The sequence below is a fragment of the Pyrgilauda ruficollis genome, unplaced genomic scaffold (assembly GCF_017590135.1).
Source record: "Pyrgilauda ruficollis isolate IOZ18807 unplaced genomic scaffold, ASM1759013v1 scaffold143, whole genome shotgun sequence".
In the NCBI taxonomy this organism is placed as follows: Eukaryota; Metazoa; Chordata; class Aves; order Passeriformes; family Passeridae; genus Pyrgilauda; species Pyrgilauda ruficollis.
In genome coordinates, this window is record NW_024512877.1 from 515,941 (window position 1) to 539,144 (window position 23,204).

Sequence of the window (23,204 nt, forward strand, 5' to 3'; positions counted from 1 at the left end):
CCTTCCCTGAGGTGACACAGCAATCCTGACCTTCCCTGAGGGGACACGGCAATCCTGACCTTCCCGGGGGTGACACAGCAATCCTGACCTCCCCAAGGTGACACGGCAATCCTGCCCTTCCCTGAGGTGACACAGCAATCCTGACCTCCCCAAGGTGACACGGCAGTCCTGCCCTTCCCCAGGCCCAGCTGGGCCCTCCCTGAGCAGCAGCAGCGAGCTGCAGAGGGGTTTAATCCCAAATAGCCAGGGGCAGGCAGGCAGCAGCACAGCAGTGGCAGAGCCCGGCAGCTGGAGCATCCCCATCTCCATCCTTGCCCTCACAGGGATGACAGCTGGAATTTACAGCAGCCACAGAACAGGGGTGACCATTCCTGCCATGTGCTGGCACCCTGAAAGCTGCACGAACCCTCCAGGAGACAGAGTGCTGACCCACACTGCAGGAGGGAGCTCCCTTAGGAAAATGGAGATCTCCCTAAATCGTGTAATTGTGCCCAGAAACTCCAGTGTGGTGTGCAGTTTCAGGGAGAATCAAATGAACTAGATAGAGTAGCTACAGAGTAAATGGACTGTAAAATCATAGCTGAAAGAAGGACAAAACAAGGCAAGTCAAGCATTCTGCATTATTTAATTTATTCTACTTAGTGATTCTGTGGCATTATAGTAGCACACTAATAGGCCTGCAACCATAAACACTGGATCTGGGCTTAATTTACTCTTTGCAGTCTTTGTTTTGGATCATTTGGGATAAAGCCTCACATCTATCTCAATGCAACCAAGGAGCTCCCATTCCAATAGGGAATGCCTGCCCTGCTAAGGCAGCCCAACACAAAAAACAAAAGGATAAATCACAAAAATTACCAGGAGAAAATAAAAGTCTTCTAATTGGAGGAAAGACTGAAAATGAAATGCAGCATCTCATCTGACGGAGGGCAGTAAAATGCAGGCAAGGCATGTAAACAATGGGAGGCACAGAGGGTTTTCCTGCCTTCCCGCTGCTACCCCAGGGAATGTTGTCCCAGTGTCCTGCTCATACAGAAGTGCCTTTCCAGGCCAGCCCCGGGCAGCCACGCAGCCGTGAGCTGCTGGCAGTGCCTGTGCTTGCACTGCAGCCCCGCAGGAGGCACTCTGTGCTCACACATCCACCCGAGCTCTCTGCCGGCAGGCACCAACAGCAGCCGGGGCAGCCCTGAAACCCACAGCCACCCTCTCCCAAACCCACTTTGCTGCACACAGGAGCCCACAGGGTGTCCCTTCCCTGTGGCAGCCTGGCACGGAGCCCCCCAGCCCTGCCCTGGGCTTTTGGCAGGATATCCCTGCTGTTAACCAGGGAATGCTGCGGGGCTGAGGGACAGGACAGAGCAGGAGTCTTTTGATGTCCAACACACACCCCAGCGGGTTTCTGAGGCTGGGGTGCACCTCCAGGCTGTGCCCCATTCCCTGACCACGGTTCCTGCCTGCACTGTGCCCCTTTGGCCACTCATGCCAAGCACCCTGGCCAGCCCCAGCAGCCCGGGTCACAGAGCTGCCAGGGCAGCTCTCCATCAGCAGAGTGCCAGGGTCAGCACAGGCCAAGGGCTGCAGCAGCCTGGGGACAGCAGCCTTTGGAACAGCTTTTGGCAAGGGCCAGCTGCTGAATAAGCTCTGCAAGGCCGTGTGAGCCTCGCCAAGAGAGCTCTGAAGGTGCTGCTGAGAGCTCTGCGCACACCAGTGGCTCTGCAGAGATGAGGATTTCTCACCCCTTGTGGTCCCCATGCTCCAGCTCACACTGTGGGTGGGCTCCAGCTGCCTGTGCAGCAGGGAGGCAGCGCATGGGAGATGCGGTGCTGTGCACCGCATGGGAGATGCAGTGCTGTGCAGCGCATGGGAGATGCAGTGCTGTGCAGCGCACGGGAGGTGCAGTGCTGTGCACCGCATGGGAGATGCAGTGCTGTGCAGCGCATGGGAGGTGCGGTGCTGTGCAGCGCATGGGAGGTGCGGTGCCGTGCAGCGCATGGCAGATGCGGTGCCGTGCAGCGCATGGCAGATGCGGTGCCGTGCAGCGCATGGCAGGTGCGGTGCCGTGCAGCGCATGGCAGGTGCGGTGCCGTGCAGCGCATCGCAGGTGCGGTGCCGTGCAGTGCATGGCAGGTGCAGTGCCGTGCAGCGCATGGCAGGTGCAGTGCTGTGCAGCGCATGGCAGATGCAGTGCTGTGCACCGCATGGGAGGTGCAGTGCTGTGCACCGCATGGGAGGTGCAGTGCTGTGCAGCGCATGGGAGATGCGGTGCTGTGCAGCGCATGGGAGGTGCGGTGCTGTGCAGCGCATGGGAGGTGCAGTGCTGTGCAGCGCATGGGAGGTGCGGTGCTGTGCAGCGCATGGGAGGTGCAGTGCTGTGCAGCGCATGGGAGGTGCGGTGCTGTGCAGCGCATGGGAGGTGCAGTGCTGTGCAGCGCATGTGTGTGCTGCGCAGCATGCAGTGCTGTGCTGGCCTCAGCTGGAGAAGCTGCACTGCAGCAGACCCTGCTCTGCCTTGGGACAGGCTGGCAGCCTGGCTGTGCCTGCTGCCCCAGCCGAGGGCAGGAGCACTGAGATGTTTTCAGTGTATTTACGTGGCAGTGACTGAGCTGGGAGGGCTCTGGGGAGCGTTTTACCTTTCTTGAAAGCCAGGCCCGTCTCCTTGACGCCGTTCACGTAGAGCCGGCGAACCCCCTCCTCTTCCACCGAGGACAGAGAGAAACCTGGGGAGACAGCACGAGTGCTCAGAGGGAGCCAGCCCCTTCCAGGCTGTCCCAGCCACCTGCCCTGCAGCCCAGGCTGTGCTGTGAGCAGGCAGGAATCCCTCCCCTCTCCCTCCCCTCAAGCCTTTACAAACACAAAGGCAAGCCCAGCAAGGAACATGGCTCTAACAGAAACCTGAGCTGAATTTCTGAGTGCATACACCAGTTATCTGCAGACATGTTTGAGGACACCACAGCTGCAAAGCCTTGGAACAGACCCCCAGCTCTCTTGCCATCAAAGGTCACTCCAGGAGGTTCTGCTGTTTGCAGACCAAAGCTGCAGAGCTGTGGTTTGGGACAAAGTTGGGAATCCCAGAGGCACGGCTGATGTGCCACCCCCAACTCAGGCAGGGCACAACACCCCTGCTAGAACAGAGTGCTGACCTCTGCTTTTTGAGATCCATGTGTGTAAAAATGCCCCTTTCCCTTTGCCCCCTCTGCTGGCACACCCTGCCATGGGCCAAGTCTCTGGCACACGTTTCATGCTCACCAGAGACCTGCAGAGCACTCCTGGAGTGGAAGTGCTGCCACAGCCTCATGCTAAACACTGCAAATGGGACTGGGAGCTTTGGCCTGGGGGATTTGGGGATTTTCCTGCCTTTTGTGGGTGACACAGTAAGATAACAACTGAAAAGGAAACACAACTGCCAAGTGAAATGCAGGTTGTTTATTTACTGTGGAGAGTTATCTAAAGCAGAACATTTGCCTTTCTGAAACTTCATTACTCCCCAAATGAGTGCAGGCAACCATTTGCTCTCTCTTTTTCTAGAGGCTAGAAAAACATTTACAAACCTCTGGGGGGAGTCGTTTGTTTTGACATGGAATCAGCCACCAGCCAAGCGGTGCAGATGTGCTGGGAGCCTATCCTGACTTTAGGACTCCTTTCAAACTGATCCTTATGGCTGAGAGTTATTTTTTCATCCATGATTTAAAAATAATATTTAAAAAAGGAAGAAGAAAAGAGGGGGAAGAACGTGGCAGCTCAGAAGTGAGAAGCATATGGCCTTTCATGACTTACTGAGCTACTTGGAACCTGCCTGCGAGCTACTGGGGCTGAACCAAGTGAAATTGGTGAAGCTCACTCCACACTCCAGCTCTGGCACAGAGAAGAACCCTCCACTAAAAGAGCAGCTGTAAAACAGAGTAGTTATTGGCTGTCATCACCACAGAGCCTACCTGGAAAACCCTGGAAGAACAGCAGAGTGTGCCCAAGGCTGCAGTTTGAGTCAGCACAAAGCACCAGCTCCTAAGAGCCCTTTTCCACTGAAATGCTGTTTTGGGCCAAACTCCACACATCAAAAGCAGGCTGAGGGGCAGCTCAGGCTCTCACTGGGGGGAGAGCAGCATGCCCAAGCAGCCCAAGCTCCATCTCTCCTACAAGGAAAGGCTGAGAGAACTGGGGTTGTTCAGCCAGGGGAAGAGAAGCTTGGGGAATGCAGCTTTCCTGGAGGGAGCCCACAGAAGGATGGAGAAGAGACTTATGACAAGAAGTGACAGGATGAGGGGGAATGGCTTCAAACTGAAAGAGTGGGCACCCTCCAGGAGTGCCTCTCACTGCCCCAGACACACTGCTGGGAGCAGAAACTCCACAGAATGCTCCCAGGTGAGCTCTCCCTGAATGTGGTGCTGGAATGAGGTGATCTTTAAGGCCCTGTCCAGCCCAAAGTGCCCCAGGACTGTGTGATTTCAGCACACACTCGTCACTGGATGAGCACACAAGGAGACACATACAGACCACAGAAATCCTTCTGAACCACACTTGGCTGTTCCCTCAATGAGAGAAAGGTCAGCTTTTTTGGGGTGCTTTGAGCAGTCCCTGCTGCAGGGTCAGAGCACTGCCCAGCTCCATCCCACACCTCACAAGCTGATCTCATCTCACAGGACATCACAGTGCATTTCACTTTTTTTTTTTTCCCATTTCTTTTTCTTCTTAGAAAAAAAGAAGAAAAAGAAATAAACAGGAGAGTCCCAATTCTTGCAGTGCTTTTAGGCACTGCATAAATATGAACCCTGAACCACCACTGGGCTGGTGAATATTTCTTTCTTAGGCCTTCAGTATTCCAGCCCCAGTCAGTCCCACTGCTTTGTAGCACAGCTCAATATTCCAACGGCCTGCAGCTGTATAATAAACAGTTTGGGGATTCAGAATTATTCTAGTCATTAAAGCAGAATATTTAGATAAACAGCAAAAATATGCAGATTGGCTTCCTGAGGGGGGGTTGCACAGATAACTCTAACATCCACTCCAGACTGTAATTGCCAGGCCAAAGGGCAAACTCACCAGGCTGGGGGGCTGGAACCTGAAATACCTGAAAGCTGATGAGTATGAGCTGCACAGAGCTGAGAGATTCTGCTGAAATCACACGGGGGGCTCTCCCCTGCTTGGTGTTTCACACAGCTCTGCCACGTGTCAGGTCCTGGCTCAGGTGTCACATCCTCGAGGGCTGCAGCATCCCTGGGACACCCTCGGGCCCTGGAGCCCACCTTGGGTGCCCCTGGCAGTGAGAAGAAGCCCAGCAGCCTCTCTGGAGCTGCCTGGCCACAGGACTCAGTGCCTTGTGCCCCCAGCGATGCTCCCGAGGAGGGGGCTAGGAGGAAGCAGTGAGGAGGAGGAGGAGGGGAGCTGCAGGGCCCTGCAGGCTCCTGTGAGATGTGACAGCTGGCAGAGGACGCTGCTCCCACCCACAGCCTCCGGGGGTGGCTCTGGAGCAAGGACAGCACCAAGCAAACGCTGATCCTCTGCACATCCTGCAGCTCCAGCCTCCTTCAGAGCACCCCGAACAAAGCTGCCCCCCTCCAGGGCAGCTGAATGCTGCTGTGGGTGGCTCAGGAATCAGGAGTGCTTTTCTCACTGCTCAAGAGACCTTTCAGGTGCCTCAGTAAACAGCAGGAACCTGCTAGAACTGACTGGGGAGAAACAGCCAAACAAGGCAGGGAGCAACTCACCATAAATATCAGAGGATGCATCAGACTTCTCCATCTGAATGTGCTGGGTAATTTTCTGACAGATTTCTATTTCCTTGTACAGCTGAATAGAGGGGAAAAAAAACAAACACAAAAACATGTTACTGTGGGAGGACACATCCATTGTAATGGTTTGGAACAGATTTTTGGGTTTTAATTACAGGCAGAAGAGAGGGACTGTGGTCATTATTTACCAAACAGTTTCTCTCCACCTGTGTGAGAGGCATTAGCAGTGTCACTCAGCTCTGCTGTTAGAACACAGTTAGAGAGGAGGATGCAGTGTTTTCCCACCCCCACCACAAAACAGAGCATGCAGCTACTTCCCTCAGTCAATACCATCCTGAGAAACACAGCTTCTGTTCCTGTTTTCCTGATTTACAGGTAGCAATAGTTTAATGTTTTATATTATTTTAATGAAGACATTGCAGGAATTCAATTATTCAACAGCATTAAAATCACAAGGAGTGTGATTTTCTTTCTTAAATACAATTCTTCATTATCAGACTATGAGATTTGCTGTACCTCAGCCTGACATTTCACCTTTAACACCCTGATGTTTATTTGCACCAAGGAAAGCCCCCAAGTCTTTGAAATGGTCATTAACATCCTTCCTGGGAGACCCGCACAAATTCACACCTAGGCATCAGCCCAGAAGTCCCTCCATGCAGCTGCAAATCCCTCAGCCTTTCAGCACTGGAGTAACAAACCAGCCTTTGTCTTCGGAAAAAATCACAGCCTCAGGTGAAGGAGAGCCCACAGGTGAATATTAATTCTGTTTACGTGCTGCTGTGAGCGAGTAATAATGCAATTCGCAATAATTAACATTTTGAAACTCAGTGTTTGGACTGCAGTATTGACTATTCCTTTAGAAAAGAAGAGGAACTCGTTTGCAAAAGGTTTTCCTAATAAAAATGTAATTTTATCTCCTGCTTCTATCAGCACTGCAAAAATCAGTATTACAGAACAGCTACAGCCCCACAGAAGGAACTCCATGCTCTCCCCAAACAAGCCCACAGAGAGGAGCAAACACACCAAGTTTTCTGATTTAATATCCCCACACCAGACATCATCCTGCAGCACCCTTCTCTACCATTCCCTGCACAGTGCCACTGACAGAGTTTTGGGTTAATTACAGCTTTTCAGAATAAACAGTAAGTGATGACTGTCAATCCAACACCCTCTCAACACAAGACAAGTCCCCAAAGTCCTTCCAGACAACGACAGCTAAAAGCTGTCTCCTCTGAGCTTTAATTTTCCCCAACTCTATCACACTTCCCAGTCCTAGCACTCCTCTAGCACTTTCTCACTATTTTTTGTTGTTGTTGTTGTTGACAGCATTAATGGAAAATCCTAGAAGTCCTTTGCTAAACGAGCAAAACCTCCATAAGTAGCAAAGTTTTAAGTTTTATAAGTAAACCAGCCACCAATGAAAATGACCTTAAAAAGGTTTACAGCATGCCTGTGTAAAATCACAGAGTTAAAGCATGACACTAATCCTGTTTGGTCTTTTTTTTTTCTAATCTCTCATGGCAAAATTCCTTTGAAGTCTGCTTTTGAGATGAGCAAGATGAAAACAGCCAGCTGAGGCAATTAGGGAAGAATATTCTCACACATAACTCCAGACCTTCCTGACCTCAATCTTTACCTTGCCATCAGGAAAAGAAACCAAGAAACACCCCATAACTTGTGTATTTTCCCCCTCTTTAAAACTTAGACAGCGTCTTTAAAACCTCCATGGACAGCATGAACAGGAAAAGACAGCTTGGAGGGAAGTTAAGCTTCAGCGTACCTCAGAGTGACTTTCACACACTGCCTGTGGCCATCCCTCCTCCCTCCCCAAACACATCCAGGCACAAATGTGAGCTAAACACCAACACGGGATGAAAGGTTTGGAGAGATCCTTGTGCTGAAGGCCAATTTGCTATGCTCTGCAAAGCACCATAATTGCAAAGTGAAAAGCATAACTCTGCGTGCTGCAGAAGGTCAGATAAACACTAATTAACAGCGTCCTAGCCGTGTCACTTCATTAGCCCAGTGGGCAGCATTACCAGCTCATAGATCTCCTCCTCTGGCTTTGGCACGTAGAAGTGGATCTGGTTGTCCAGCAGGAACTTCAGGCGCAGGTAGTGAGCGGAGCAGTCCAGCTGGTGTGTCTGCAAGAGAAGGCAGCCTTCAGACACAGCAGACCCTCCCCACCACCTCTGCCTGAAAGCTGAGCAAGCCTGGTGCTCCTGCTCTCCCCAGGAATACGATCCGTGCACCCAGCGAGGCACTCTGCTGGCCGGGCATTCTGCTCCCTCCCAAGGCATTCCAGAAAGAAGCCCATGCTGGAACAGAAACCTCAGAGCACGCCTCTGGACAGAAGGGTACCTAACTAAATGCTCTGCTTAACAGAGCAGAATAGAGTTCTGCTGTTGTATGTTCTCTGTTTGGTTTCAGTTTTTTTAGCATCTTCATAATTTAGCACGTAAATATGATGTGGCAGATTTCAAGCAAGGTTAATAAACACCAAAAAAAAAAAATCGGTTTGTCTAAATTCCAAGCAGCTCAGGTTACACTGGCTGGAAGAAGCCAAGAGTTGCATCCTGGATTGCATCCCAGTGGAAACAGGTCACACCATTTTAATGAATTAGTTATAATTAGCTGAGGATACAGCATTTGGTCTGGGAGATGTTAACGACCTTTTCTCAGCATGATTAATAAGGTTGATTTAAGCAGAGGTTAATGCAGTGTGTAATCAAAACACATTACAAGTATGATAAACACAAAGGATATCATCCAGAAGTTACTTTCAAAGTTCCTAAACTGAATCTAATGAGAAACCCCGAAGTGATTCACAGATACAGGAGGCAAATTCTCCTCACTGTCACTTCTGAAATCCCACTATTAAAGGCTTTTATACCTCAGCCTTTTCATTTTACCCCAGCAAATTACCAAGGTTTCTCAGGCTGTGCTGAAAACAATGGCTTATCTGAAAATTCATGCAAAAGCATCCTTATTGCCTGTTTGTCCTGTTTTCTAAAGCCTGGCTTTTCCAGTTCCAGCACTGAGGTGATGAGCAATGTACCTGTGGAGAACATCCCACCCTGACCCTCCAGCAAACACACGGAGAACAGGAAACACTCTGGAAAGTCTGGATTAGCCCAGGAGTAAAAAAAGCTACCAACAATAAGAGAGAAAACCAAAACAGATCTACTGCTGCACTCTGCACAGTGCTCTGTTCAAATATGTCCAACCCAAAGATCAAATTATCCTTGGATGAAATGAAGTACCTGAAATGGAACAACCTCTGTAATGTAGGCAAATTCCCAGTTAATTAAATAATGACTGAAATCTACCAGGGGCCAAAAAAACCCAGCTGAATGTTGGAGATATCCTTGCTCCCCCACTTTTCTTTTCTGGACAGCTTCTTGCTTGCTTTTCTCACTGATTACTGCTGTTTTCAGTAGCTCTGTCTTTACAGACACACTCATACAAACACCTCACAAACTAGAGGGAAGCAGAATTGCCATTAAAGGTTCAGAAATGACACAGAGGAGTCCTGGGTCACTTTCTGGCCAGCTTAGTTAACTGTCCCTGGACACAGAAGTGTCTTAAACAAAAACACAGAGAGGAGACCTAAACCCACGGAGTGCATCCATCCCCCATGTCTCCAGGGAAAACTGGGACATGGCACTCAGTGCTCTGGGTGGGGACAAGGTGGGCACTGGGCACAGCCTGGACTCCATGGTCTCGTGGCTCTTTTCCAACCTGAAGCATTCTGTGATCCTGTGAAAAAGGAGCCTGGCAGCCTCCTCCCCTGCCCCCAGAGGATCTCCTCCCTGTGTCCTGTGCCCGAGGTGCTGTGCTCATGCTGCTGCTCAGGGTGGGTGACAGTCAGTGCCAGCTGTGCTGCCCGGCCCCACGCCACCACCAAGCCCAGGGCTGGCACAGAGACCCATCCACAGCCCACCAACGTCCTGCCCTTGTGCAAGAGACCCAAGGGAGGCTTTCCAGCCTGCCCAGGCAGGCAGAAATCACCACCTGTGACGGATTTATCCAGTCTGGGGCCTCAGGCAATGGGCAGAGCATCAGCTGAAGACAAAACTGGGTAAAACACTCGTATTTAGAGCCAAGCATTTCTTCCAACAAACCCCATCAGCCCATGTGGATGCCATCAATCCAGTACACTGTGATCCCATCCAGGTCAGGAATGAGAGTCCCAACCACAGTGCACCCCATTTAGCTAATTAACATCCTACAGCTGCCCCAGGGCTGTGTCTACCTCAAAATCTGACACTGGTTGAAGTGTTTCAAATAGGGCCATGATGTTCTACTGAAGTGAAAGGAAAAGGTCCCTGGAATGTGGACACAGCCAGGCTGCCCTAAAAGCCAAACCATTAACCCACTTTTTGTTGCTGGGAGCTGCATCCATACGTGGGAGGTGGGAGCAGAAACAGGGCAGCTTTAATATGAATATCCTTTCAAGACCACCCAAAATACCTTTCAGCCGTCCAAATCAGCTTCTTGGTTTATTTATTTCTCTCCTAATAACTCTGGCTAGGTCTGGACTAAATTAAGCAGCTAACCCCATTTAGAGCACAACCCGACAGCTTAACCAAGGTGCTCAACAAGAAGAATTTACAGCCGGGCTGGGATCCCATCCAAGAGGCTCCAAGTGCCACGGTGGGCTGGCACACAAGCCCAGCTCCTTTCTGGCCAAGGACAGGGCCTGGCACGTTCTCCCAGCTTGCTGGGGGAGACCTTTGTGGCAACACCACAGGAACGTGGCCATCCCACCGCTCCTGCGTGGCCCCAGCTCTCCCAGCAGGAGAACACCAGCCCAAAAGCAAGGTGAGCCCCCAGAGCATCAGGCTTAACTTCTCAGAGGCTCTGAGCACAAACCCAGAGACCTTGGGCTATCTGCTCCTTGCAGGTCCCTTTGAAAAATGTAAATGGCGAGGGGAGAAAAACACCCAAACCATTCTTGTCTCACTCTTTATGCAGTCAAAAGACAAAATGCCATGTAGTCATGTGGGCTTGTTTTTTACTGCTATTATCTCCATATTGGGATTTGGTGTTATTATCTCCACACTGGCTCTGCCTAAATCCGTATACAGAGTGTGATTTCCTCCTCCATTTTAAGACATACCATTATGCAAATGTTAGTAATGCATATACATTTGTTCACACTGAGCAGTGTCATCACAGAATCACAGGATGGTTAAGATTGGAAGGGACCAACTATTTCCCATCAGCCACAGAAAGCAATTTAATGCACATACACTGAGTTTTCCTGCCTTGCAAGTGATGTTGCTAGTTACATCTGAGGAGAAATCTTTGAGAAACCACTTTAAAAATGCTTTAAACACTCCTCCCACCAATCTTGAATCATAAAAGTGTCACAAAGCATCCTCCAAAGCCTAACTCGCTGTATAATAACAAGCAGCAATGTTAGCATAGGAACACATTTTCCACAATGACTTTAGTGCATTGAATGTTCTCCAACAGAAGAATCAAGCTCAGTTTAGCAGCACAGATTTAACCACATCTACAAACATGAGGAGGCTGATATGAAATGTAGAGCTTGAAATGTTTACTGTACCAGAACTTGACTGGTTCTCAGATGGCAGATGGCAAACTGATGTGAAATGATGTGGATCGGATATTAAAGGGGGGAAAATGAGCTGAATGCAAGAGACAGAAGAAAGAGATTGATTATTAAATGCTACAGAAAAAAGGCATCTCGACAGTGTTTTTCAGGCTGAAAACTCTTACAGAAAGGAAAGAAACAGATAGTAGCTCTTGAAAAAACACTCACCAACCTCCCCTTCTCCCTAAACACCCCCACCCAGTGAGAGACCAGACCCTCAGCAGGCACCTGCTGAAGCCACGGAGCTACTCCAGCCAAGGATTCAGTCCACCCAGTTAACCATCCTCCCCCAAAGGAGAATATCAATCCTAAAAATAAATCATTACTAATAATGTGTCACCCAGCTTCCCTGTTATGCCTCTCTCCAAAAATGTCATCTTTTGCTGAAGACAAAGCAGAGCTTTCACAAGCTGCAGCGCACCTGGCAGAGCGACGAGCGCACCGTACAATTACTGGAAACAAATGCCTTTCTCTCACCTTCCCTCTCTTCAGAAGCACATGCAACACGCTCTGAAAGTCCCCAAAGTTAAGCTCTCAACAGTAATAAATGTTTTCTTTCCTCCTGCTGTTGTTGTTGTACAAAGCAGGCTCACTTTTCAGAGCGGCACGTGACAGGAGTTGGGTCTCGCTCGCTCAGCAAACACACATTATGCAGCTGCCAGAGCTGAAAGCCTGTGTTTAATTCGTCAAAGTTTCCAACTCTTTAGAGATGTAACTCTTTTTAATGGCCCAACATCTCTGATACTTCATCCGGCAAAGAAATCCAGGTGGTTTTCCTTCCCCCCCACTCCAATGGGGATAAAAGCTTCCCCCTGTCCCCTCTGCCACCCACGCCAGGCTGGGTCTGGCTCTGCACTGCAGGCAGCAAACACAGGCACCTTCCCCCCTTCCTGGGGCTGCTGCTCTCCCAGTGCCAGCCCGAGGGCAGGGAAGGAGGGATGGCTCCTGGGAACAGGTCCCCTGGCTCCTGGGAAGGTCACCTCAGCTGCCTGGCTGCGGGAGGGATGCAGAGCTGGGGACACCAGGGGGGCTGCACCACCACAGTGTGGGGCACCCGGGGGCTGGGAGAGGGGAACCACACTCAGCTTGGTGCCACTGCAGGGACAGGGGATGGCTGGCCCTGGGAAAGGCAGCAGCAGGGGCACAGCCAGCGTGTGAAGGCACTTCCAGGCTCGTGCTCAGCAGCCAGAGGGGGGAAGGCAAACCCCAGCCTGCTGCCTGTCCCTGCAGTTAGCTCCAGCTGCAGGGAATTCTCTGCTGCGCTCCCGGCCTCAGCACCGCAGTGGAATTTGTGGTTTTCACCCAAGACACCACTGGTGTCCCAGTGCAGAGCGGTCCGAGCAGTGGCACACGAGGCTGCACTGATTTCCAGCTGCCCCAGGGCACGTTTACCTTGCAGATCATCTCCAGCACGTCCCTGGAGGTGTCCCCAGGCCGGATGACTGTCAGGGCAGGCTGGTTGTTGGGCAGGCAGAACCACGAGGGCGTGAAGTACTCGTGGACCCAAATGTCACAGTCGGGGTTGTGCTGGTGGACGCTGCTCAGGGCCACTTCTTTCTCCCTCTAAACAGACAAAATCCATCATGACAATGCCAGCCCAACACAGTTCCCTCTCCATCAGTAACTAGTGCATTACGTGCTGCACCAGAGCTCTTAGAGAGAAGATATTTCGCTCCTAAGCCCAGGTTGAAGGCTTGCCTGGACAGGAAGCTGCAGTTTTCCCTGTGCAGGGTGGAGTGTGCCTCCTGTGCCACCCACACAGCTACACTGCTGCAGTGTGCTTCTCCTGGGCTTTCACCCTATGGCTACTGGGAATGCTAGGAATGCAACAACAAAATAGTAGGGATGAAAGCAGACTTGAATTTAAAACCGAAATGTGCAGTGTTTCTGGGCAAACCACAACAAAACTGTCGTGGGTACTGCAGCTCCAATGCTTAGAAATGGCAAAATAGTAAATATTTGTATTTATTCTGAATTTACTGGCTGCAAACGTGGGGGAAGGAGGCAGCTGGAGAGCTGGGGTTTTACCTTGCCATCCGGGACTGTGTCATCAAAGATCCCTTCGAGAGATTTCTTCACTGAATCCACTCCTTCTCCAAACACCTGAGGAACACGAGAGGGGATCTGCTTTAAACACCAACGTGACTCCCTGTGCACAGCACATGCCACGGGCAGAACAGCCTGTCTCACATCCAACATTCAAACTGAGAAATACAAACAGCCATCTCCAAACACACTGCTTGCAGAAATGTCTCACTCTTGTAGAAATTTGGGATGGGGAAAACCTTCTGCAGGGCGGGTAAGTCACATCCAGCAGCCCCTCTAACCTCTTTCTGCTTGAGCCTGTCATCCAAAACAAGAGCAAGGAGGTGTTTTCAGCAGAGAGGGGATCCCAAACACCAGGTCAGCTCACTCCAGGTGCCATTCCCTAAATACAGGAAGCGCTGTCCTGTGTCCCCCACCCCCATTCCTCACCAGGACCACTCCTCCTGAGCACAGGTGTGGCTTTACTGACACAGACACACCTTTGCACCAGTCTGTCCAGACCTGGGCCCTCCAGCAAGGCTTGCAGGGCAGAGACCTGCGGGACCTCTCCAACAGTCCCTGCCTCTCTGCTGCAGATGCACTGCAGAAAAGGAAAATAGCAGCCTGATGGAAGAGAGGGTGAGAGGAAAAACAAACTGGTACAGGAAGATTAGAGGCCACTTCTGCTTGGAGGTCTGTCCTGACTTCCTTGGTGGAGCTGGACCAATTTTATCTCTCTTTCTGCTGCGTTTCTCCACAGTAAAAGTGGGAAATGAACACTTCCCCACCTCTGCCAACGCTGAGGACTCAGAAGGGCTCTGCTTCTGGCTGGATTTGAAATGACCCAGCTGCCAAAACGTACTCAGCAAACACTGAGGCACAAGGCAGTGTAACCCCCCTCTAATGAAACAGGAGCTGGTCACCCAGCACGAGCCAGAGAGCCAAAACCAACAGGATTCCATGCAGGAGGAATGACCAGACAGGAATATTTGCAGCATCCACCCCAAACCAGCACAGGGCTGCATCAGAAGGGCAGGCAGAGTTGGTGCTGCAGCAGAACCCAATAATGAGAACTGAAAAGTTCAGTTTTATAGCTCCACACCAGCACAGCTCTAGGATCAAGCTGCTGGGCTGTTAATTATTGCCTGGCTAAAATGAAGCAGGGACCAGGCAGGATGGAAAAGGTCTCTGCCTTTTGGGGATTTACAGCTGGTTGCTCCCAACAGGCAACACTTTGCACAAGCCAGGGAAATGTGTTCAGGCACTGCATTTAGACACTCTGCTGCTTCCTGAAAACCTGAAATTTTTACAACTCTTTCCACAATTACTTTCCTGTAACCTGGAACAGAATCCCTCTCCTTGCCTGTGCTGGGGAGGAGTGAGGAGGTCAGGAGCAGGGGAGGCAGCGTGAAGAATGCAATTATCTCCACCGAAAGGAATAACAAAAGTGGGGGGAAAAAACAGGTCTGAAAACACAGCACAGGCAGGATCCCAGCTCAGACAAGGGATTTGGGGCAAGTAAATACAAAGCAACGGCATCAGCACAAGGAACTGGGAATGTGCTCTTGGAGCTGCATTCCAGCCAAGCCCTGGGCTTCTGCTCAGCCTCTAAATATCAGGTGAACTTTCAGTGTCTCACTCCAAAGAGGCTCATCATCCTCTGCTGAGCAAAACAAACACCCACTGCTGCTGGAACAGACAGCACAAGAAATCACAGGGCACAGAACAGCGTGTGTCCCCAGCCTTCCTCCCCACAAGAAGCGAGAGAAGAGAAAGAAAGGCAGAGCCTACATTTCCTGCAATTAGATGAGGTATGGCTCTCAAAAAGTGAAAGCTGCAATTAGGGATGTTTGGAAAGAATAACAAGGAAGCACCTTCCTACCACACTGGAGCACGTTTTCTAGAGAAAGATCTGGGCAGTGACTGGGTGGAAACTGCACAACTTCTGCTTTTTTAAAAATCTGAAGCAGAACAGGGAGTGTCCCAACTAAATGCAAAGCTTCTTGTCACTTCAGAAAGTTTCCACCAAACTCAGCTACATTTAAATCATCGTACACTCATCATTTTAAATTAAAAATAACCAAACAAGTCTGGATTGCTTTGGGGTTTTTTCTCTCCAAAGTTGTGTCTGTTTTACACTGCTGCTTTGTTGCTCCTGAGATTAGGGAGGGCACCTGCAGGAAAAGCAGAAGGAGCAGAAATACAACAACAGAATTCAGCTAAAGAAAAGGGCAAATTCCAACCCTTTGGTAGGAGCTGCTGTGCCCTGATGTGCAGCTGCAGTCCCTGGTTTTGGAGGGGATGAGGAATGCCATGACTCTGCGCCGGTGCGAGCTGCGTTCAGCCCGCTACCAAACCACCCTGCGAAGAACACCTCCCCAAACTCTTACCTGGTTAATGCTGGGCCTCCCCTGCTTCTTCTTCGAGGTAGTGTCCAGCCCCCAGAGAGAAGAAAACCTGCTCCTCCTCTTGCTGGCAGACCTGGACATGGCCTGTGTCCTCCTCCTCACTCCCGACTCCCCGGTGCGCGCCGCCACCTGTCAATGGCACGCGGCTTCAGCCCCAGAGCTGCAGCCCCCAGCACACAGCCCTCCCCGCCGGGGGTCTGGGGGAAAAGGCAAATCCCATGGGAGCCCGGGCTCTCACTGCTGGGACAGCGGGGATGCTGCTGGGCTGCTGCCTTCTCACTGCAAATCAACTCATTTCTGCCAACACCCAGTGCCAAATATTGAAATGGACGGTACACACCACCTCCATCATTTTTGGTATTTAATGGGACATATTCTGAAGGAGCCTAACCATCATCAAGCAAAACCTCAACACCAGTGAAGGGTTTGGGGTTTTTCTTTTCTTTTTCTTTTCCTAGAAAGGTTTCAAAGCTGGACATGTGAAATGTGAGATTTCCAAACTTATCTGTTGCTTCCCAAAAACCCGGTCTTCCTCTTTGCTCTTTCCTGTGGAAACACTCTGGGCATCCTGATGCTGACTCAGGAGTGCAGCAAGGCCAGATAAAGGCTTGCAGGGAGCTCATGGCATTTAAGCCTGCACTTCCCTAAAGATAAGTGACATCTGAAGGATTGAGCAAGGCACAGGAAGGGGAAAAGTGAGCTGAAATGACCCTTCCCATCAGAGCAGTGTCAGCTGCTCTGCAACAAAATGCCCCGTGGCAACAAGAGACATTGCCTTGACTGAGCCCAGCTATCTGGGGAGCTCTGGAGGAGAGCAGTGGGACATCACTCAGGGCTGAAGAGGCCCAAAAAAACCATCTGTCAAAGCAGATTTCCCACGTGGAGGTGGCCTGGGGAGAGGAGCTCCTCTCCTGCCAAAAAGGGAGCGGTAGGGAATGGCAGGGCACAGACAGACAGACAGACCACCCTGCTGACTGCACCTCCTGGAACACCTCAGGGCTGCATTCCCAGAGCAGCAGAATGGCCCTGGGAACAGCCACATCCCTGAGGGATGCCCCCAGCTGAGGAACTGGAGGATGCAGCACGTCCAAAACGACAGTGGGATGGACAGAGGGAGCTGTGTGAGGAATGGGGGCTCTCCTTGGGAAACGGGGGGAAACCCAGCAAAAGGAGAACTTGAGCAGCACAGCAACACCTCCATGTCCACAGCCTGGACTGCGAGAGGCTCCACAGCTGTACCTGGACATTCATGCAGAGCCACCTGGGGCAACTCAGCACATCCTTGGATGAACGTACAGAGCAACACCTTCAGGGGACTTGGGCCATGGAATCACAGAATCATTTGGGATGGAGGAGACCTTAAAGCTCATCCCAGTCCACCCCTGCCATGGAAGGGACACGTTCCACTGTCCCAGGATGCTCCAAGCCCCGTCCACCCTGGCCTGGGACACTTCCAGGCATCCAGGGGCAGCTTCTCTGGTGAATTCCCTTCCTGAAACTTGAGTTAGGGCTCCTAACATGAGGCTGCATTTCCCCACGTTCCTGGGGGCAAAGGAGGACATGAGAGTTTGCTGAGAGGAGAAGAAAACACGTGTCTCTTCCAACACAACATTTTCCAAACATATTTTTTCCCTTGGCTCTCCAGAGACACCAGCATGAAGAGGCAGACTGTTTTTCAGGCTAACGCTCAGTGCTTTGCTTGATGTGAAAAAAAAAAAAAAAAAAAGCATAAATGCAAATTACAGCCCGCCACTTAAAAAATATAATAAATCCACCAGCAATTAGCAGGATGATGACGCTAATCTTTTCATATAGGAAAGAATAAAAACGCCCCTGACTGAATTACAGCTCTGCATTCAACTGAAGGCTACAGCTGACATCTACAAGACAACAGTGGAGCTCAGCTATTTCTGTGAACCTCCAGGAGTCCAAGCCGAGACTACAAGAACTTGATTCAAATTCGTTAAGACTCCACCACTTTGCAAAACATTTCTCTGTACTTTTAAGAGCTGGGCTGTTACAGTACTTAAATTTAAACAATCATTACTTTTAAGAGCTGGGCTGTTACAGTACTTAAATTTAAACAACCATTATTTGCCACACCATAGGCAGCACATTTGTGGAACATCAAGTGCTGATGACCAGAGACCAATTGGTCGGTAGTTGGAATAATTGGAATAAAGTCAGAAATGCACAAGAAGGTCTCAGCCAGCACATGCTGAGGGCTTCAGAATGGCTCCCACTGACTTCATGGGATGTGTGGATCACTCCCGAGTCTGCGGACACTTGAGATGAGCCTAGATCTGTTTCTGGTGGAAATCCCAAATGACACATCTAGGACAGACACAGCTCTTCCCCAAGGCCGTGGCAGCAAGCAGCTGCCCTGTGGCAGCAGCATCTCCTGCAGGCCAGCTGGCAGAGCCCTGCCCACTCACCAGGGCGTGGAAGGAGGACACGGAGAAGATGCCCAGGCGGCCCATGGCCACCTTGGTGGGGCGGCTGGCGAAGGCCAGCAGGCGCTTGGGGTTGGGCAGCTCCCCGCCCTGCAGGCTGGCCAGGTAACAGCGGTACCGGAACAGGTCCATCTGGAACTGCTCCAGGTTCTGCTCCCACACGAAGATCTGCAGGGGACAACAGGGGAGAACAGGCTGATAAGTGCATTGGAAAAACTCCCGGTGACACACCGGTGCTGATCTCACCCAACAAACCCCGACTGCTGATTTTCCCACATTCCCCTGCTGATTTTCCCCATTCCCAACCCCTCAAAGGATGCAAATAGTTAAAGAGTTTTGATTAGATGGAAAACAACTTTTTCTACGTTCGTGGCAAAAGTCTCCTCCTGGGACAGCTGCCTCTTTGATACAATGCTAATTAACAGGATTAAATTTTCATTTTTAATTTTCTTTGTATTTCCAGGATTCTCTGCTCAGCAGTCCCTTAAGAGGCTTCTTTCATGCATCAAGAGCATCTGAGGAACCACAAGAGCAAACCCCACCAAACTCCAGGCACAGGGCATCCTAAATCAGCAGCCACAGCAGCAGCAGCTTTGCTGTGAGCAACAACAGAGCTTGAAAAAGTGCCATGCACTGGGGATAATTAATCTGATCAGTGGAAGAGTGCTGTAATCAGCCTATGGAAGGACTTATTTAAATAATTCAAACAGCTTATAGGAAACAGTTTCAAAGCATGCAGACAAACTCAGTTACATAAAGAGAGACTGCTCTGCCCTCTCACTGGGACTGACAGCTTTGAGTCTTTAGCCTCTCCCTCCCTTTTCTTCCCCATTTCCCCTTCTCACGTGCTTCCAGAGGGTACAAATCCCTTTAGCTGAGCCCCAGCCACTTCCCCCCATGCTTTGATTACAGGCACACTTGGCAGCCGTGGTAGGAGAGCTCCAAATGAGGGAAGCAGCAGCCATATGTTAAGTTTCCCAAAATAAGGTGCTGCTGCAGCAGCGGGGGAGACATCTGCTCGAGGCTCTCTCCTCCTGAAACCCAGCCACGCTGTCCACTTGAAGGCAGCAGCAGCAGGCCCAGGGGAGCCAGGGATGCAGCCACGGGGTCAAGGCAGGCCCTTGTGACAAGCAGAAACCAGGCATGGCTTCTCCAGCCCAGCTGCCAGCAGAAGCAGCAGCCTCTGGCACAGTTAAAGCAGCAGCAGTGTTTGTTGGTGTGTGAACAGCTGCTCCCCAAGGCATCCTCCAGCCATGGCCTGGCAGCCTCCTGCTATCCAAATCTCCTGGAGGCCAGCAGAAGACAGCCCGTGCTGGACCTTAGTGGAGCAATGGTGCAGCTAAGGCAGCAGCACAGCTCCCCTGCTCCTCAGAGCTTGGATCAACCTCTCAAAGGCCTTAAACCCTCGCTAGGGACTTTTGAGCCTACCTGATCCAGTATGGTCTTCTTCTTCTTGGAGTCTGTCACGGAGGACAGCTGCATTTCCCCCATTTTCTTCATCTTCTCGTCCATGTCGATCTTCTGCTCCAGCTTTTTGATCTCAGTCTTGAGCAGCTTGAGCGTGTCCTCCTTGTGGTGCTGCCGTGCCACGGCGGTGGCGCAGGCCGAGTGGATCGCCGTGATCCAGTTCTCCAGCTCCGTCTGGCTGCACGTCTGCAAGGGGCACAGCAGCTCAGCATCCTCCTCCAAACCCGCTGCAGATTAAACTCCAAGGAGGTTCCTCTCCCTTTCATCTCGAGATTCAAAGCCTTAAATCCACTTATATATACCCCCATCATCCCTAAGCAGGACATTTTTAACTTGGCACCAAGCACTTGGAAGGACACCTCTATGTGTGCTTTGCAGCTGGGGGTGCTTCCCAGCAAGGCCTCAGCAATGACCTCCCTGGCCATCATTTCCAGCTTGGCATTTAACCGTGGTTTTAAACTGCAGCTCCTCAAGGCAGGGAATGCACCAGTGCTGTGCTCTTCCCAGGATGGAGAGCTTTTCTGGCATGCAGAGTTAACAGTAAATTAATGGCAGCAAACGTGACCATGAGTATCAGTGGCTTTACTGGGGTGCACAGACAAACAAGCTTTCTGTTTCTAAGGTCCCAAAGCACTCTGAAGACACTCCTGCTACCACTAAAGGCAGGCTCATCCTCGCTTCCACAGCTCTGCACTGTCCCTTCCCAAGCATGGATATGGCAATTTGGGAAAAGGGAACATTTCTCCTTGCTGGAAGTGCCCAAGGCCAGGCTGGACAGGCCTTGGAGCAACCTGGGACAGTGGAAGGTGTCCCTGCCATGGCAGGGTGTGGAACTGGATAATCTTTAATGTCCCTTCCAGCCCAAACCACTCCATGAGACACCAGGCTGGAGCACAGGACACCAGTACTACTTTCTGGAAGAGAACTACTCTGATTAGAGGCTTTTGACACAAAAAGAAGAATCTTTCCAGATTCTTCTTTCCAGATTTTTGAAATAAAAAGGCAACATTCTTAGGCCTTTTACTGAACTCCATTCCTTTTTACAGCAGGTCACGAAACAAACTTTGCAGCCAGCTCAGGGTTGCAGAGGACTTTGTGTGAGCGTCAGCCTGTGGCAATAATCACACTGGTATTTGGCTGGAAAAGCAGCAAGGTGCCAAACCACCTCGTTCTAATTAAACTTTCTGATGATGCCTGATCTATTAATAGACAGCCCAGCATGACTTCTCCGTTTGCTGGAGAAGATGAGGAAGGTCATCCTCGCTGAGGTCACAACCAGCAGCCAAGGATGAAGCTAAGGAGGGCTTCCCAGAGAGGCCCAGCTGGGCTTCACACTGCTGCTCCCCAAACTCTGGTGGCACACGTGTGTCCCAGAATGACACCACTTTCCTCACTCAGGCTAGAAATAGGATCTACTGCAGAAGGACTGACCTCCTCCTTCCCAAAGCCCTTGCCTCCAGCTGGCACTGCCCCAGGATGTAGCTGAGAGTGGCCAGGCTCTCTGCCCAGGCTGCAGCACCAGCGAGCTCCCACTGCACTGCTGAGGGCACTGGAACCCCTCTGCTGGAAACACAGGAATTATTTGCCATAACAGCAGACATTTTGCCCAGTCAGGTGCTGAAACCTCATCCCCAGCACAGAAGAGATCAGCACTGGACTTAGAATGAGCTTTGTTAATTCCTAGCAAAATCCTAACAGCGTTTGTTATCTTATTAAATTTCAAAGTATTATCTGCATACCATTAGATTCATTTTTCTTTTTGGATTCCTGGGAAGAGGGAGGGAAAAAAGGGCCTGGAGTGGATTTTACCCCCCTTGAGTTGAGCAGGGATGGGAATGGCTGCCCTTCCCGAGGGGAAGGACACACCACCAAGCTGCAAACACCTCGTGGTGCCACAAGCTGCTGTGAGCTGCTGGCACACGCGTGTGCCATGTGCCAGGCTTTGTGTGGGCACAGCCAGAGCTGCCTGAGCCACGTGGGAGGGATGGGATGTCTCTGGCTGCAGTGCCCAGGGTGTGTGGGATCCCCAGCAGCCCTGCTTTCCCTGGCACAGCACACAAACAGCCCCTGCAGGGCTGTGCCTCCCCTTGCCAACCCCTGCTGCAGCTCTGTGCTGGCTGTGGGGCACAGCAGCCACTGCTCAGAGCATCCCCTCCTCCTGCCCTGCTTCCCTGGCAGAAGGCACACATCACACAACGTTTCTGCCAACAGAAATTACTGGGTTTTGCTTGAAAAGGCTCCGTTTTGCTTCCTCCCTACAAACACCTACCTGAGGCACAAAGACACTGGGCTCTGGGGGAATAAGCTTTGGGGTGAGTCCGGGAGCCCACAGAAAAAACACAGAGGGATTCTTTGTAAGGACATGGAGGGACGGGACACAGGGAGTGGCTTCCCACTGCCAGAGGGATTTTGGGAAGGGATTCCTCCCTGTGAGGGTGGGCAGGCCCTGGCACAGGGTGCCCAGAGCAGCTGTGGCTGCCCCTGGATCCCTGGCAGTGCCCAAGGCCAGGCTGGACAGGGCTTGGATTAACCTGGGACAGTGGAAGGTGTCCCTGCCATGGCAGGGGTGGAACAAGGTGATCTTTAATGTCCCTTCCAACCCAGGCCACAAAAAAAGATGTTTTTTTTCTATCAGACACCCAATCCCTCCAGGAATCAGGAGGGCTTTTCTTTTTGCACCAGTTTGAGAACCCAGCCTTTTGCAAGGACAGCTGCAAGCACCTACAATACAGTATAAATTTAATTTTTTGCTCTGGAATAGAGGGGAGTGATGATGTGGGGACACATCCTGCCCCAGAGTAGCTTATGGCTTAAGAAGGCAAAAAACTCCATTGTTACTGGAGAGAGAAATAAAGGGATTCCTCCATGAAGAAAACTGAATCACAAGTGGAGGAAATGCACTCACCTCAGCACGTGCTGCCAACTTGTCCCACCCCACTTAGTGCCAACTTGACATAAGAAAGGGGATGACAACCTAAAAATCACTCAGGGAAGCAGTGGTTACCAAATGACAGAAATCTTTTCAAGTGAAACACATCAGCTAATCTATGGTCTTTGATGTAAATCCTGGGATTTATTTTTTCTAAATGTACCCAGCGAAATTGAGACATTTCTATTTCCTGATTAAAAACCAAAGCCTGCACTTCCAGTCTCCTCTGGGGCAGCAGCAAGGTGTGTGAACAAGGGGCAGCTGGATTTTGCAGCCCCTCCAGACATCCCCTTGCACTTCCAGCTGCTCCTGCTCTTGTCAGCCCCTCGAGCCTCCCTGCAAGGCCCTCCTTTGACACAGAGAGTGGCACAGCACTTTTAGTGCCCAGCTGCATGTCCTGTGGGGTGACTGGCTTGGTCTATGTGTTCCAATCATGCTGCCCAACCACTTTTTGCAGGGATGCAAGAGCATTTCTCCATTCTTTGCTCCAGCCATCTACACAAGGGGGGTCCAGCCAGTTATTAAAAAAGCAGATTTGACACCGATCACGTTCAGCTCACGTCCTTCACT

The 23,204-nt window shown here is 51.0% G+C and overlaps 1 protein-coding gene across 1 annotated transcript in view; it reads right to left on the reverse strand.

The window, feature by feature from the left end:
* Nucleotides 1-23,204, reverse strand: part of TIAM1 (TIAM Rac1 associated GEF 1) — a 98,676-nt gene that overhangs the window by 31,011 nt on the left and 44,461 nt on the right. The window contains exons 5-12 of the mRNA XM_041460423.1: nt 19,667-19,891; nt 18,221-18,406; nt 15,768-15,914; nt 13,381-13,455; nt 12,745-12,915; nt 7,769-7,873; nt 5,703-5,784; nt 2,631-2,717 (exon numbers count right to left, since the gene is read on the reverse strand). Coding sequence (XP_041316357.1) covers nt 2,631-2,717; nt 5,703-5,784; nt 7,769-7,873; nt 12,745-12,915; nt 13,381-13,455; nt 15,768-15,914; nt 18,221-18,406; nt 19,667-19,891 — 1,078 coding nt within the window. The remainder of the gene's footprint in view (nt 1-2,630; nt 2,718-5,702; nt 5,785-7,768; nt 7,874-12,744; nt 12,916-13,380; nt 13,456-15,767; nt 15,915-18,220; nt 18,407-19,666; nt 19,892-23,204) is intronic.